General features: G+C 44.7%; 1 protein-coding gene across 7 annotated transcripts in view; it reads left to right on the forward strand.

Annotated features, from left to right (window-relative positions):
• The first annotated feature begins 4,048 nt into the window (after positions 1–4,048).
• Positions 4,049–17,292, forward strand: part of Parp11 (poly(ADP-ribose) polymerase family member 11) — a 35,407-nt gene continuing 22,163 nt past the window's right edge. For all 7 annotated transcript variants that reach the window (XM_013353072.2, XM_013353074.2, XM_013353073.2 and 4 more), the window contains exon 1: positions 4,049–4,234. Coding sequence is in view for 2 of the 7 variants with exons in the window: in XM_005365275.3 (XP_005365332.1) it covers positions 4,217–4,234 (18 nt within the window). In the remaining 5 variants the exon portion in view is untranslated. The remainder of the gene's footprint in view (positions 4,235–17,292) is intronic.

Raw genomic sequence — 17,292 nt, forward strand, 5'->3', positions numbered from 1 at the left:
GGACCTCCTGAAACTGAGAAGCTTCTGTAAAGCAAAGGACACGGTCAACAAGATAAAACAACAGCCTACAGAATGGGAAAAAACTTCACTAACCCCACATCAGACAAAGGTCTGATCTCCAAAATATACAGAGAACTCAAGAAATTGGACACCAAAAGATCACATAATCCAATAAAAAAATGGAGTACAGACCTAAACAAAGAACTCTCAACAGAGGAAACTAAAATGGCTGAAAGACACTAAAGGAAATGTTCAAGATCCTTAGTCATCAGAGAAATGTAAATCAAAACAACTCTGAGATTCCATCTTATACCTGAAAGAATGACCAAGATCAAAAACACTGATGACAACTTATGCTGGAGAGGTTGTGGGGTAAAGGGAACACTCCTGCATTGCCGGTGTGAATGCAAGCTGGTACAGCCCCTTTGGATGTCAGTGTGGCGATTTCTCAGAAAATTAGGAAACAACCTTCCTCAAGACCCAGTAATACCACTTTTGGGTATATATTCAAAGGATGCTCAATCATGCCACAAGGACATGTGTTCAACTATGTTCATAGCAGCTTTGTTTGTCATAGCCAGAACCTGAAAACAACCTAAATGCCCCTCGACCAAAGAATGGATAAGGAAAACGTGGTACATTTACACAATAAAATACTATACAGCAGAAAAAAATAACGACATCTTGAATTTGGCGGGAAAATTGATGGTGCTAGAAAACATTATTTTGAGTGAGGTAACCTAGACACAGAAAGACAATTATCACATGTACTCACTCATAGGTGGTTTTTAAACATAAAGTAAAGAAAGCCAGCCTACAAACCACAATCTCAGAGAACTTAGACAACAATGAGGACACTAAGAAAGACTTATATAGATCTAATCTACATGGAAAGTAGAAAGCAGAAAAAGACAAGATCTCCTGAGTAAATTGGGAGCATGGGAACCTTGGGGGAGGGTTGAAGAGGAGAGGGAAGAGGCAGGGAGGGGAGTAGTGAAAAATGTAGAGCTCAATAAATATCAATTAAAAATGAAAAAAAAATATTTGGCTGTCCTTGAACACATTGGCACAGGAGACAACTTCCTGAATAAAACCCCAGTAGCACAGACACTGAGATAGACAATTAATAATGGGGATCTCCTGAAACTGAGAAGCTGCTGTAAGGCAAAGGACATGGTCAACAAGACAAAATGGCAGCCTACAGAATAAGAAAAGATCGTCACCAATCCCACATCTGACAGAGGTCTGATCTCCAAAATATATAAAGAACTCAAGAAACTAGACATTGGGGGCTGGAGACATGGCTTAGAGGTTAAGAGCATTGGCTGCTTCTCCAGAGGTCTTGAGTTCAATTTCCAGCAACCACATGGTAGCTCAGAACCATCTATAATGGGATCTGATGCCCTCTTTGGGCATGCAGGTGTACATACAGATAGAGCACTCATCTATATAAAATACATAAATAAGTCTAAGAAACTAATCAAAAAACTAAATAATTGAATTAAAAAATGGGGTACAGATCTAAACAGAGAATTCTCAACAGAAGAATCTCAAGTGACCGAAGTAAACTTAAGGAATCCTTAGCCATCAGGGAAATGCAAATCAAAACGACTCTGATATATCATCTTATAAATTTCAGAATGGCCAAGATCAAAAACACTAATGACAGCTTATGCTGGAGAGGATGTGGAGCAGGAGGAACACTTTTCCACTGCTGGCAAACTTGTACAGTCAATTTAGAAATCAATATGACTGTTCCTGAGAAAATTGGGAATCAATTTACCTTAAGAACCAGCTATACCACTCTTGGGCATATACCCAAGGATGCTCAATCCTACCAAAAGAAAACTTGTTCGACTATCTTCATAGCAGCATTATTCATAATAGCCAGAACCTGGAAACAACCTAGGTGCCACTAAACTGAAGAATGGACAAAGACAATGAGGTATATTTACATAATGGAGTATTATTCAGCTGTTCAAAGCAATGATATCAGAAAATCTGCAGGCAAATGGATGGAACTAGATAAGATCATCCTGAGTGAAGTAACCAAGACCCAGAAAGACAAACACTACTCAGTCATAAGTGGTTATTAGCTGTTAAAGTAAAGGATCACCATGCTACAAATCTACAGTCCCGGAGGCCAGGCAACAAGGAGGACACAAGGAGAAACATGGATCTTTCTGGGAAGGAGAAATAGAAGAGATCTCCTGGGTAGACTGGGGACACATGGGGATGGGAACATGGAGGATCGGGCTGAGGGGTGAATGGAGGGGGAGAGTCATTAAAGAAATGACTTGATGGGGGGCATTTTGGGGTCAGGTAGAAACCCGATGCAAGAGGAAATGCACATGAATCTACAAGGATGACCCCAGCTAAGACTCCTAGCAATAGTGAGATAGTCTGAACTGGCCATCTCCTGTAATCAGATCAGTAACTACCCCAAATGTCATTGGAGAGCCTGTGTCCAGTAACTGATGAAAACAGAGGCAGAGATCCATAGCCATGAGCTCGGCTGAGCCAGGGGAGTCCTGTTGAGGAGGAAGGAGGAAGAAGTTAGAAGCCAGAAGTCAGGGTCATCACAAGGGAAAACACAAGCACACAAGCAACTGGCCTGCTCATGGGAGCTCATGGTCTATGGACTATGGTCCAAAGGCAAGAGAGCCTGCATGGGACCAGCCTAGGCCTCTACATATGTCTGACTTGTAGAACTCTGGTAGTGGGAGCAAGGCCTGTTCCTCTTTGGCTGGCTTTTGGGACCCTGTTTCTAATGTTAGATTGCCTTGTCCAGCCTTAATACAAGCAGAAGAACTTAGTCCTACCTCAACTTGATATGCCATGCTTTGTTGGCACCAATGGGAGGCCTGTTCCTTTCTGAACACAGGTGGAGAAGGGGTGGATTGGGGAGAGGGGGCAGAGGGGAAATGGAATGAGAGGAGGGGTAGGGGAAGCTTCAGTCTGGATGTAAAATAAATGAAAAAAATTAATCTATATAAGAAATTAGTCCCCCTTCCCCCCAAAAATTGGCTTAGTTCTTTTCATCCATGCGATTTCAGTGTGAGTACCTATTTATGGCCCTAGCTTTCAAGACACTAGAGGTAAATGTGCTTGGAGACCTCCCTTCTTGCCAGGCTGTCTATAATTTCATGTTATACCTTCCTATATTTCCAAATTACTTTTTGCTTTCTTCTCTCATTTCTAAAATCCATGAGGACAGGGACAATATATAGTCAGTGTGTGTAGTGGCATTTCAATTGTATTTTAATAAAGAAAAACTGCCTGAAAAACTGAGAGTCAAACAGTCCCCCCACTGGTCAGCCTTACAGACCAGGTTATGGTGGTAACACACACCTTGAATCCCAGTAACCACAATGCCACACTAGTTGCCATAGAAAGCTGATGGTGCACGCCTTTAATCCCAGCCCTAGAGAGGATTATAAAACGGGAGGAAAGAGCTCTCAAAACACAATCTCATTCTGAGATTCCATGAGGCAGGATTGCCATTTCAGTCTGAGGTAGAGGTAAGAGCTGGTGGCTGGCTGTTTTGCTTTTCAATCTTCAGGATGAACCGCAATTCCTCTCTCTCAGTTCTTATTAATTATGCTTCAAGCGCTCACTCCCAAGTCCAGCGACACCTAGCCAATACCTCACATCCCCCCCCCCATGGCAAACACAAAAGTACTTGATATAAGTAAGGTTGCTACATCCTTTGGTAGAATTATCATGATGTACACTTCGTAAGAGAAGGAAACAAAGAGGCCTGAAGCTTGACACAAATGCCATTGGTTGAACGGAGCTCCTCAGGCCTAGCATTGGGTCACTAGACTCATTAGGTGATCTTAGTAAACGTCGACTCTACAGGGAGGAAATACAACCTGCCAAGGCTGAGGACATGATGGCGGAAGATGGCTGGATTTAAACTCCTTTACAACCCAGGTAAAGGCCCCCTCCCGCAACGACAAGCGCGGAAATTCCGAAGGGGCGGGGCGATCTCGTGTGGTGGGCGGGGCCACCGCTGATTGGCTAGATCCAGGCGGAAGTCGGGAGGTTCGAGGGTCCGAAGACGCCAGCTTGTGACGGGGAGGGGGAGGAGGAAGGCTTCCGTAAAAGGTGCCTTTCGGTCCCTTCGCTCCCGGAGACCCTCGGAAAACGCCCACCATACCGACCCCGCGGCTAACCCCTCCCTCAGGCTCTCTCCGCTTGATTTCGCACCGTTATGTGGGAAGCGAATCCGGTGAGTAGCCGGCGGGACGGGGCGGGCCCAGTGGGCGGGGTTGCCTGAGAGGTGCGGGAGGCGTTCCCGGGAACTCGCCCCCGCGCTGCCTCGGGCTTGGGGTTTGCGTTCCGGGTCGCGGACGTCCTGGGTCTCGGGCCTCCTGCAGGCCGCGGTACCGTGGCTTTGAACGGTGGGAGCGTTCCATGGCCGCTTCCACGTTTTTGCTTTTCATTTTCCGATTGTTGATTTTACTTCCGGGGGCTTCTCCGTCTTCGCTTTTTCTTTTATTATTATTATTTTTTTGTATTTTGATTTCTATTTGGAATTACTGCCTTTCGAACCTGCTAATTTGTTTCGGCCCCGCACCCTCATTGCTGCTTCTCCTTTTTTTTTTTTTTTTTTTTTTTTTTTTTGAGCTACAGAGGTTTCAGATCCTCTTTACGCACGGAGTCTCAGTGGATGACGTTCTAGGATGTTTTCTTTCCGTGGTTAGAACAATGGTCTGGAATCCTTTGTTTGCCTTCAGTAGTTCCTATGTCTGCAGGCATTTTTATTTTTGCCTTCATTCATTCATTCAAACTCCAACGCCACGCATAAGGATATGTCAAGAATATTCAGCTCTTGTTATGGGAATATAGTAGTGAGAAAACTGTACACTGACGTCAGAACTTCGCAGTTGACTGGCAGAATCGCATTTCAAGAAATCTGTGGACTTCCTATGTGAAACTACCCCAGAGGCTGGGCTAACCAACCATTAAGTTGACTTTTAATAACTCCCACTGTCTATACTTGAAATAACCCTCTTCCTGATTCTGGAATGTATCTCCAGTTATGTCTATCAGAAAATTCCCCAATGTTTTAAAGTTCGTACCCAGTAGTAATGAGCCCATTGATTGGGATTCGGGTCCATATGTGATTCCATCCCATCATGGCAGCCATCAGATGTTTTTGATTCATACATTAGAATACTGTCATCACTTTGGGTCAGAGGAAGGTACTTGTTTGAATATGATTTTAGCCAAACCTTTAGCATTGAGATAAAACTAGCTTATAGATGTTCATATACTCTTTTACGGTTAACTATTAACATTTCTTCAGTTTTATATCTGTATCCATTTCTATACGTGCATATATGGATAAGGAGTCGGTTTCTATTAGTAGCCCCTTTCTATTGATTTCCCACAAATACCTGTCACCGGTATGGTTTAAAGTCACTTGTTATAAACCCTCTAAATTATCTCTTTGTGAACGTGAAATGTTTATTCAACTAGAGGACAGATCCTGTTGCGTAACAAATACTTGTTGAGTTCTTGACAGTGGCTGGCTCAGTAATGTACTCTGAGGCCTCTGCCTACCCTGTTCATCTTTCCTTCTGAGTCACACTTACGTTTCCACTATTGGGCCAGTTATACTTTGGGGAGAATTACAAAGGATCTAGTGAATGACTCCTGTATTTGGTTTGTTATGTCACTATTTCTTTGTAATAAAAAAAGGCCCAGTTTTCTGTGGAATCATATTGTAAGTCTTAAGTTTTGCCCAGCAAGTTGACTTTTGTCAATCATAATGAACATACAGTCTTGGGTTCTTTTTTTGGCCCCTCTGCCACTTACATGGCCAAGTGCTGTTGTGTTTTATTACCTGCTGGTACTGTTTTTGTTTGTTTCTTTTTGTTTTTGGTTTTTCCTTTTCTTGTGAACACCTGAATGTTGTCAACAGGCACAGTGTTTTATTATATGTATATGGGTGTTTTGACTTCATGTATGTTTGTGCAACACATTCGTGTAATGCCCCCAGAAGAGGGTATTGGACCCCCGGAACAAGGAGTGTCCTGTGGGTGCTGGGAAGCAAAGCCGGGTCCTCTGGAAGAGCATCCAGTGTCTTAACCATGGAGCCATCTTTCCAGCCCCCACCACTTAGCTTTTATTTTATTTCATTTTTATTTTAAGTAAATTTTGCATTTATGGGTTCCACTGATACCCGTGAGTTTCTTGAGACAGAAGCAGTATCTGCATAGCTTGGCTAGCTTTGCCAGGGAATAAAATTATCACCCTAAGCCATGCACATCTGGGAAGATTTAAAATCCAAGTAGAAGAGGAAAACAAACCCCCAACCACAGTGTACTTAAATATCAGTGCGGATAGCATTCGCATTCCTGACCGAATTCTTTCTGAATGAGGGAAGGTTTTGTTAAATGATGGTGAACTGATTTTGTCTAGTTTCCCCTTGTTTTGATGGTCTCCATGGCCTTAAAGGTGAAGCCTGTGACCTGAAAATGATACTCCTTCTTCCTCCTATGGGAAAATGGCTGCTTTGTGAAAACTGCTTCCCAAATGTTCTAGGCATCATGGAATAGTACTGCAGATTTTGCAGTATTTCCTGGTGACAACCCAGAATGAATACCTAAGGAGAGATAAACAAGTGTTACTCCCTTTTACTCGTCTACTTTGAATACGACATAATGTCTGCATTGCTTTGTTTTGCCCTTCTGCCCAGGCAGGTCATGTTGACAGGGGCAGCAGGCAATTCTGTGAGCTCTTGGTATCATAGGAAGAAGAAGGAGTCACTTAAAAAATGGCAGCCTGAAGGAAAAGTTAGAGGGTTGCTGTCACTGCTTTGACTCTGAACCCTGACCCTGTCCTTCCTTTCTCAGCTGTTTATCTGCGTCTTCTCTCTTTGCTGGGAACGGAGTAAATATTTCCCTGGAATTGTTAGTCAAGAGCAGGGTTCTGTCACATAGATGAAGAGGATTGAAAAGTAACACATTTGTTTGAGAGTTGTCTTAGTGAGAGTGAGAGTTCTATTTCTGTAAAGAGACACCCTGACCACGGCAACTCTTGGGAAGGAAAGCATTTAATTGGGGCTGACTTTACAGAGGTTTAGTCCATCTAGTCCATAGCGGGAAGTGTGGAGGTGCACAGACAAACATATTACTGGAGAAGGAGAGTTCTAAATCCGGATGAGCAGGCGCAGGAAGAGACAGACACACTGGGTCTGTCTTGAACATCTGAAACCTCAGAGTTCACCCCCATGACACACTTCCTCCAGCAAGGCCACACCTACTCCAACAAGACCACCGTCTAGTAGTGTTCCTCAGAATGAGCGTGTTTTCATTCAGATTACTGCAAGAGTACACTGTTTATTACACTGGCAATGTCTTTATAGAAGTTGTTAAATTCTTCCAAAAGTCATTTCTGTTTATTGATTCATGTGTTGTCAGAAAAATCTGAGTTGGCTCAGGGAGAGCAAACGGTTTTCCCAGAGTGATGCCACAGTTGTCTTCAGAGCTAAGCCCTCTTTCTGTTCCATCTTGATCCCAGAACAGTGCTGGCTTTCAGATGTCAGTCCCTACTTTGTCTGCAGAGCCACCTTTTCTCTGTCACTTTTTATTCACAACTGCTTCTCACTTCCTTGGAACTGTGGTTTTTGTCTCTCTCCTGTCAGTCTGCTTGAGAGAATGACCACTTACTTGTCATTCTTAGCCATAGTCCATTCCTGCAGTCTGGCTTCTGTCAACACTGCTTTCCAGGAAGTCTCCGAGAATCTCTGAATCACCACATACAGTGGTACCCTAGATACCTTAGGCTGATTCAGCAACTTGGATGCCAATTATAGATTTCCCTTCAAACCTTCCTTTTCATTGTTCCCGGTACTGTATCCTCACTGATTTTCTTCTATTTTCCCTTTTTATTTTTATTTCATTTATTTTTTATTTATTGTGTGAATGCATGCACACACATACCATGGTACAATAAAATATCAGAGGAGTCATTTCTCTCCCTTGACCATGTATGTGACTTCTGGGGATTGAACTCAGATTGTCAGGCATGGTGGCCTTTACTGACAGAGCCATCCTGCCCTTTTCTGAGATTTGTTTTCAGTTATAGTTCTGGGCTAAGCTGCATGCCCTCCTGAAACATCCCATCTTTGATTTTTTTTTTTCCTTTAGCACATCCTTTTTGGCAACCTCTGAGGCTATTCTGTGAACATTCCTGCTTAGGGTCATCTTTAGTTTTGACCCCTCTCTCACTGCTTGTCCCTTTGATGGAACTAAATCCTTGGTCACTGGTTCATTTCACCCAGCAAGTCCTCAGGAAGTGTTTCCTACTTACTAAGCATGGTTCTGACACTTGAAGAGAGGAGTGCAAACATGAACTGAGTCAGAGCCTGTCTGCCCCATGAGGTCACTCACTGGATGCAGTGTGACTTATAAGAAGAAGGTGGGATCTGAGGGTGACTGGCATGCTGGGAAGACCTGTTGAAGTAACTGACATGAGAAGACCAAAGCAGACAAAGTGACCCAAGCCCATGAAATGGAGCGTGGATGTCAGATACTGAGACATGGAGGAAGTACTTCCAAGACTAAAGATGGAGGGGTTGTCCTAGTTACCTTTCTACTGCTGTGAAGCGATACCATGAACAAGGCAACTCTACAAAAGAAAGCAGTCGTTTGGGGGCTTGCTTACAGTTTCAGAGGTTTAGTTCATTTTTATCATGGTCGGGAATTTGGTGGCATATAAGCAGGTGATGGAGCAGTAGCTCAGGTTTTACATTCTGAAATGTAGGTGGGTGGAGAGAGACCTGGAACAGGCTTTAGAAACCTCAAAACCTATCCCCCCCCCCCCAGTGACAGACATAGTTCTCACAACTCCAACAAGGCCATACTTCCTAATCTGTCTTAACCTTTTCAAACATTCCACTCCTTGCTGACTAAGCATTCAAGATAGAATGGTCTGTCACAGTCTTAACACTGTGTCAAACCCTGTGATACTAATACTCATGTTTCTAGAACATTTTTTTTAGTGATCTGTCTCATGATCATGAATAGGAAAGTGGTGTGTCTGCCCTAGGATTGCTGTGGCAGATTCAGCACAGCACCAGAGAAATGAGTCTGACAGTTCTCAGTGTAGGGATGATGTGAGGAGTCCTTCTGTATATGTGTTGCTTTTATTGGTTAATGAATAAAGAAGCTTATTGGGCTTACAGCAGGGCAGAATAGAGCTAGGCGGGAAAACTAAACTGAATGCTAGGAGAAAGTAGGAAGAGTCAGAGAGACACCATGTAGCTGCCAAAGGAGAAAGACACCCATGGGAGCCAAATGGAACCTTGACAGTAGGCCACGATTGTGTGGTAATGCACAGAGTAATAGAGCTGATTTAATTTAAAATATAAGAGCTAGCTAGAAATATGCTTAAGCTATTGGCCAAACAGTATTGTAATTAATACGATTTCTGTGTGATTATTTTGGGTCAGTGTGGCCGGGAAATAAACAAGCAGCCTCCACTTACATAGGAGGGGTGGCAGATTTGGGCTGCAGGCAGAAGACTCGGGTTTGTGGTAGAGATTTGGAGCTATAACACTGGGCCCAAAATGCTAACACTGAAATCTTTGGTTTATTTAACTCACAGTTCACAAACTAAATCTGTTGTTAAAATAACCCTTGTTGGCACTTATTATTTATTTTTTGACCCAGCAACCAGTTGGTGAGTGTGAGGGTTTTGTATTTGCCCCTTATAGGTTTGCAGTGTGATGTAAATAGGCAGACCTAGCATTAATAACCACACAGATGAACCCTAACTCCAATAATGTAAAAATTATGAAGGAGAAAGAATGACAGTGTAAGAAGAACTTGGGGGTAGGCTGAGAAGTCAGGGAGGTCACTGTGTGAATGTGGTGACTTTTAGAGATACTGATTAAGAGCTAGCCTGATGAAGGTTGTTCAGGAGGTGGTGCAGTGGGAGTAGCACCAGGCAAGTCTGTGAGGCAGGAACACAGGAAACAGGAAGTAGGGTCAGTAAGAGGAAGCCAGGCCGTGCCTGGCTCTATGGAACATGACTGGAGTTTTCAGCTGCATGCTGAAAGAAAATTCCGTCAGTTTCCTGCAGTAGTGTGATAGCTATTCTTGGTTGTCAGTTTGACACACTTGGAAAGAGGGAGCCTCCATTGAAGCATCTCCTCCATCAGATAGATCTGTGGGGCATTTTCTTGATTCCTAAATGATGAAGAGGACCCAGCCCACTGTGGGCAGTGCTGTCCCTAGCCAGGCAGGCCTGAGCTGTATAAAAAAGGTAATTGGATGTGGGCCTGGGAACAAACCAATAAAACAGTGTTCCTCCATAGTTTCTGCTTCAAATTCTTATCTTGCCCTCTCTCAGTGATGGACTGTTAGCTGTAAGATAAAATAAACCCTTTCCTCCCCAGGCTTTTGATCATGGTGTTTATTGAAACAAGAGAAACAAAACTAGGATAAATAGGGAGATTTAGCTTGTATGATTCAGGGTAGCCTGATGTAATCAATCACAAGGGGCCTTCCAAATTAAAGTCAGGAACAAGGAAGCACCATTGTAATGGTAAAAGTAAAATGCTGTGGATCCCCAAGTGGCTGCAGTCCATGAAACCATGCTGCAAGTCCCCAAAGTGGTGGCGGGCAGCAGGTCTCCAGACCAGCTAGTCCCAGCCAGGGATGGCTCAGTTCCCTGAGTGTCTGCAGCAGACTACAAGTACCAGGCAGAGAGCCACATGGTGGGTGAGAGACCTCAATTGGACAGCCAGTCCCACAAGGAGAGGCAGACAGATGGGCATGCCATGAGACCACGCCACAGGTCTCCTGGGCAGGAAACCACATGGTGGGCAAGAGAAATGAGACATGGATAGGCATGCCATGCAGAGTGAAGTTGGATATTTATTTAGTGGGTTATAGAGGAGAATGGGGAGAAGGAGGGAAAGGAGAGAGAGAGAGAGAGAGAGAGAGAGAGAGAGAGAGAGAGAAACAGAAGGGATAAAGGGGAGAAGTGGGGAGAAGGGAGAGACAGAAGCTGCCTCTTTGAGAGGGAGACAGAAAGGAAAGGGACTCAGACTGAAAGCTGAAGATCAGCTTGCCTCAGCAGAGGGGGGGAGTGGGCGTGGTTGTCTCTTAAAGGGACAGGACAGATCATTACAACCATAACATGGAGCAAAGCAACATCAAGGAGGTCCAGTGTCCTGGCTTTGGAGGTAAAGGGCGGGACTTCAAGCCAAGGTTGTAGGCTTAGCTTCTAAAATTGGAGAAGTCTTATTTTAAGCTACTAACCTGGTAGTAAGTTTTCCCAGGAACAGCAGAACATGAACAGAGAGGAGCCATGAGGTTGTGAAGAGGCAGGTTCAGAGCCTGGACCACAGAGCAGAGCAGAGGAGAAAATGTTTTTGTATTGTATGATGGATGCCAGATGGCTAGAAATTGAACCCAAGGCTCCTCATACTAGACCAGTGCTCTACCACTAAGCTGTGTCCTCAGCCCTGGAGTTTTCTTTTGGATCCCACAAGTTTAATGTGTTGATATTGTAATGGATTAAGTAAATGCTGCAGGTTCCTGAATGGCTGCAGCGGGCCATGAGACCATGCCGCAGGTCCCCAAATGGGTAGGCAGCATGTCCCTAGAGCAGCCAGTCCCACGCAGGGAACTGCACTGCTGGTGAGAGACAGAGACATGGATAGGCACCCCATGCAGAGTGAGGTTGGATATTTATTTAGTGGGTTATGGAAGGGAGAGGGAGAAGGGGGGAGGGGAGAAGTAGGGAGAGACAGAAGCTGCCTCTTCAAGAGCAAGATGGAAAAAGGCAGGACTCAGTCTAGAAGCTGAAGATCAGCTTGCCTGGAAGATGGGGGAGTGGGCATGGCTTGCCTCTTAAAGGGCCAGGACAGATCATTACAAATATGGTTTGGATGAGGTCATACTGTGTCCGCCCCCCCTCCCCCACCACAAAGTTTCGTGTGTTAAAAACTTGGTCCCTAAGGTGATGCTATTACCTTCTAGGAATTGATTGAGTTCATTTTCTATGCCAATTAAAGAATTTAAAGGCAAGAAAAATCTCAAACTCAACAGGTAGCAGAGGGAGAATCTGACAGAGTAGAGAGAAGCAGATGCAAGCAGTGTTAAAGAAAGACTTTATTTGTGGCTAGGAAACATATTCAGCAAGCACACAAAGAGAAAGGTTCTCCACAAAGCAGAAGGGTCCTTGGGTAGCCAAAGTCCTTTAGGGCTGTGGTGTTTTAAAGTCCTTGAAGGGTCTTCTCTAATTTAGGGTCTGAGGAAAGACACGATGACTGATTGGCCCACAGCTCTTGTGTGACATGTCTGTTGATCTTGAAGTTGTTAAGCCAGTCTGTCATCATGGGCCTCTGGATGGGAGAAAAAGCCCACAAGACCTTTGTTAAACAGCCCGGCTTTTGTCTCAGGCCAGGAGAATAGGGAGGACGGCACCATCTTGGAAGTTCTCCAACTTTATTATTAACGTAGTGGCACTTCATCTGTATTTTAATAAATAAAGCTTGCCTGAGGAAAAGTAAAATAGCCACACTGGCCAGCCTTACAGACCAGGCAGCAATGACACACACCTTTAATTCTGGTTGCCACAATGACACACACCTTTAATCCCTGTAGCCACACTAGTTTGCCATAGAAACCAGGTGGCAGTGGTGCACACCCTTAATCCCAGAACTAGAGAGGGTTATAAAACGGAAGGGACAGCTCTCAGTCTCATTCTGAGATTCCTGGAGGTAGTATCATCATTTTGGACTGAGGTAGAGTGTCAGGGACCAGCTTCTACAAAAATCTCTCTTGCTAGGGTAGGGGTGTCATGATTTAGAGATATAAAGAATACAAAGACACACTTAAAAATAAAACAAATATATATATATTAGTACCAGGAGGGAGTTTTAGTGAATACTGAAATCACCCGTGTTTAAGTGTTAATTGCTTAAAATATCCATAACCCCAAAAGGTAAGAGTAAGACAAAAAACTGCATTAACATGATAAAAGGAAATGAATGGACCAGTTGAATGGCCTACACAGTTAAACATTCTGTTGTTAGAACAAAACAACTCATGCTCATACCCTAGACCAAAACATTCTGTAAGCAAACCACTCCCTGAGTGAAATCCCAAGTTATCTCCACAAACCCTTAGTGACCCTTAGTCAGAGCCTTAGACTTTTCTTTGGAATAGAAACGCATCTGCTTCTCTATTCCTGAAATACAAGGGCTGGATGTTAGCCACACCTATTGACAATAACTTTGAGAGAGCAGAAGTCTGTTCTAAATCTAGGTGGGACCTTTGTTTGAGGTAGAAACACAATAACCTTGAAGGAATAAAGGTAAGTTCCAACTCTCTGACCTTTGGTCAACATGAAAACAGGCTCACATTTTCAGGCCTCCACAGTAGAGGTAAGAGCCAGTGGCTAGCTGTTTTGCTTTTTTGACCTTCAGGTTGAAGCCCAATTTCTGTCTCTGGGCTTTTATTAATTGTGCTACATTTATGACATAATCATGGCCCTTATATGTCTGCCATCAGGAAATATATCTCCTAGTCCCTGAGTGCTATTTGGATATAACGGATCCTTTTTAAGAGGTAGAGCTTAATAGAAGGTTCTTAGGTCTCTGGGAGGCATGAGGAAGTTCCCGTGAGACCCCTTGAGGTCTTGCAAGAAAGGACCAAGCTTAGTTCCAATTATCCTTTCTGCTTCTCCTTGCTCTCGTAGCTGCTCCTTCTAACTGTTTGCTACAGGTACAAGACTGTGTCCTTGAACCTTCTAACCAGAGTCAGGTTGGGGTTCTTTAAAACTATGGACAACATGGGATAGAAGGGAACTCACTCTATGCAGCAAGGCAAATTGCAAGCTTGTCTCCATCATAGTCTGGAACTTTAGGGAACAAGCTTTGGAAATGTCTGCCTCAAGAGAAGCACAGTGCATGCCTGAGGCCCTGGGCCTTGCCACAGCAATTTGTCCAGATATTTATGCTGGAGTGGTTCAGGGGAATGTCTGTTTTCCCTAGGGATATGGAACTTCACGCAGTTCAGTCCCACGGGTACTGTGTGTCAGTGCCCGTGATTCTCAGTAGAAATCCTGCCCCTCAGCTCAGGTGACCTCTCATGGCTGCAGTGTTTACTGAGAAGCAGCTGTGTGCTGTGTCCTGGGAAGGGACACTGTGGCCCTTGCCCATGATTTCCTCTGAACTTTATTCCCTGTGCTTTTTGCTCCCCCCCTTTGCTGATTGTATTCTTTATCCTTGTTCTGTAATAAACATCTACAATTTCAACAACTTCTGAGTACCAGAAAGTCATTCACTCTGAAGCAGGAATGCCCAGAGGCGTAGGTACCATCTGAACACAAGATCTGGCTGTGTAGCCCAGGCTGCATAGCCCAGGCTGCCTTCAAACTAATCCTTCTACCTCTGGTATCCCTAATGCTAAAATTGCAGGTAGGTGCTACCATGCAAAGGGCAGTCTCAAAGGAATGGCCACTATTACACTGTCTTTTTAATTTTAGGTAATTAATTAATAGATAAAGCTTTTTGTAGTCCAGGCTAACCTGGAGCTTGTTTCTTAGCCCAAGTTGACCTTGAACTTGCGAACTTTGTACGCCAGGCTGGCTCAAGGATGAAAGACGTGCACCATCAAGTGTAGTCACCATCTCTTTGGGGATGGTCTCTTTTTTGGTTAGACATTTTCAGTTTTAATTGCCCTGGTTTTGGTCTCATATATTCCTTTTTGTGTATGTTTGTGGAAACCTGGGTATTCAATTAAAGTAATTAATTTGTTTGAGACAGAACCTCCTTGTACATTGAACTCAGTGATCCTCCTGCCTCTGCTACTTAAGTAATAGGTGTAATGGTCTGCTCTGTCCCTTTAAGAGACAAGCCATGCCCACTCCCTCCCCCGTCTGCCAAGGCAAACTGATCTGCTTCCAGCCGAAGTCCCCTTTTCCGTCTCCCTCTAAGAGGCAGCTTCTGTCTCTCCTTTCTTCCCACTTTTCCCCTTCCTTGTTTCTGTTTCTCTCTCCCTCTCCCTCTCCCTCTCTCTCTCTCTCTCCCTCTCCCCTATTCTCTCCTCCCCTTTCCCCTCCATAACCCACTAAATAAATATCCAATCTCACTCTGCATGGCGTTCCTATCCATGTCTCTGTCTCTCGCCCGCTGTGTGGGTCCCTGCCGGGGACCAGCCACCTTTGGAGACCTGCAGCGTGGTCTCGTGGCATGCCCATCTGTCTGTCTCTCCTCGTGGAACTAGCTGCCCCATCGATATCTCTCACCCACCATGTGGCTCCTGGACTGGGACTTGTGGCCTGCTGCAGCCACTTGGAGACCTGCTGCATGGTCTCATGGCCTGCTGCAGCCACTTGGGGATCCACAACGTTTTACGTTTACCATAACAATGGGATCATGGGCAAATAATACTGTGTCCTTCTCTAAAAATAGTTATTTTATTCTATTGATCTGACCTCTTTTGGTGGCTGCCATAGCTCGGGCTCCATCACTTTGTGTTTTGGTTACTTGACTGAACTTACGTATGAATGTAGCCTTCTTCACACTGTTCTCCTCTTGTCCTTACTGCTCGGGCAGCACTTCCAGGTTGACAAGTTATGGGTTGAAAGCTGTGCTGAGTCCCCTAGGTAGTCAAGCTTTAACTCTTCAGAGGCTGCTGTTGTGGTTGAGTGAGGTTTGGGTTTTTTTGGGGGGGATGCTATATTAATATTTATCCAGAAGTAGGTTTTCCTTTTCTCCTCCTTGGGTTTTCAAGACAGGGTTTTTCTGTGTAACAGTTCTGTAGACCAGGCTGACCTCAAACTCACAGAGATCTACCTGCCTCTGCCTCCCGAGTGCTGGTTACTGATGTGCGCCACCACTGCCTGGCAGAGGTCTCTCTTTTGGATCACTCAGGAGAGGACATGATGGTGGGCTTATCGTCTTCCACACTGCTGAGGGTGCTGGGCTATGAGAATGCCATAATGAAACCTGTTATGTGTAAGCTAACTCATAGAATGAGTTCTTGGGATCAGTGAGATGGCTGCGTGGATAAAGATCCTTACTGCCAAGCTTGACGTTTACCCTCTGGAGGCACTTGGTGGAAGGAGAGAAGTGACTCTTGAAAGCTGCTCCTGAGCCATGAGCATTTGAGCCATGGCACACATGTGCAGGTATATGCACACACTAAGTAAATAAACAAAATTTTAAAAATTAAAAAAATCAACTCCTGCTTCGCAGCCTTTGCTCATGAACCGGAGTAGCTTCCTGTGTAGTCAGTGTTTATCAGCAGTGATGTTGAAGCCCTTTGCCCACCTCATGTTTCTTCCTGTGTTGATGGGCACATCTGTCATGTGGGAGCATTTTAGGTCTGTCCAGTGTCTTGCTCTGTTTGTTCCTAGATGGGTACAAGCTCAGAGCTGTAACAGCCCTTTCATGTCCAGCAGTGAGTGATCAAGAAGGCTCTTCACTGCTGTCTCCTCTTCTCTGTCACTTATGCCATTCCACTTCTGTCTACGCCTCACTTTCCTTGGTTTTCATGAAGCTGACCACTGTTTCTCTGAATTCCCTTAGTCTCGGGTCCTCTGTTGTCTCTTCCAAATAGAGCTGCTCTCTCAGGCTGCGATGTGGCCTTCATTCCTCGTGTCCATTTGCCCTTGGGCAGAGTTCCTGTGTCAGGGTATCTGCAGTTCAGGTGGAAGCCCTCTTTTCCCAAGGTGACATTCTTCTCCTTGAGAGGACACTAGGTGAGGGAGTTAGCAGCCCTAGAAGTGGACTCTGGGTGGGAGAGGGAGTTTGTTTTCTGTTGTTTGTCTGGAATAGAACTTCTGCCTCATGGACTGAGGGGGATGAGGAATACCAGCAGCCTGCCCTTCCTCAGCCTGGGGTACAGGGGCCTCATCTTTGGCCGCACATAGAAGAGCCAGCAGGACATTTCTTGTGTGTATTCCGTCATTTGTAGACCCCCCTAAGCACACGCTCCAGAGTTAAACGATTTTGGAGAGTTTTACTAGTTGCAAGGCTGATCTTCTGGGAAGAAGATCCACTTCCAGAATTTCTTATCCTGTTAGTCTGGAAGGTCCACCCCTTACCAGCTTTGTAGCAGATTTTGGAAACACATGCATGTGCATGTACACACACACGCACACACACACACACACACACACACACACACACACACACACACACACACACACACACCTACACCCCTGATGACCTGAGTTCCATATCCCTGGCATGAAAACAGAGAACTGACTTCCGAAAGTTGTCTAATGACCCGCTCCCCCTATATGTGCCATGAC

Source organism: Microtus ochrogaster, unplaced genomic scaffold (genome assembly GCF_000317375.1).
Source record: "Microtus ochrogaster isolate Prairie Vole_2 unplaced genomic scaffold, MicOch1.0 UNK1, whole genome shotgun sequence".
NCBI classification, from domain to species: domain Eukaryota; kingdom Metazoa; phylum Chordata; class Mammalia; order Rodentia; family Cricetidae; genus Microtus; species Microtus ochrogaster.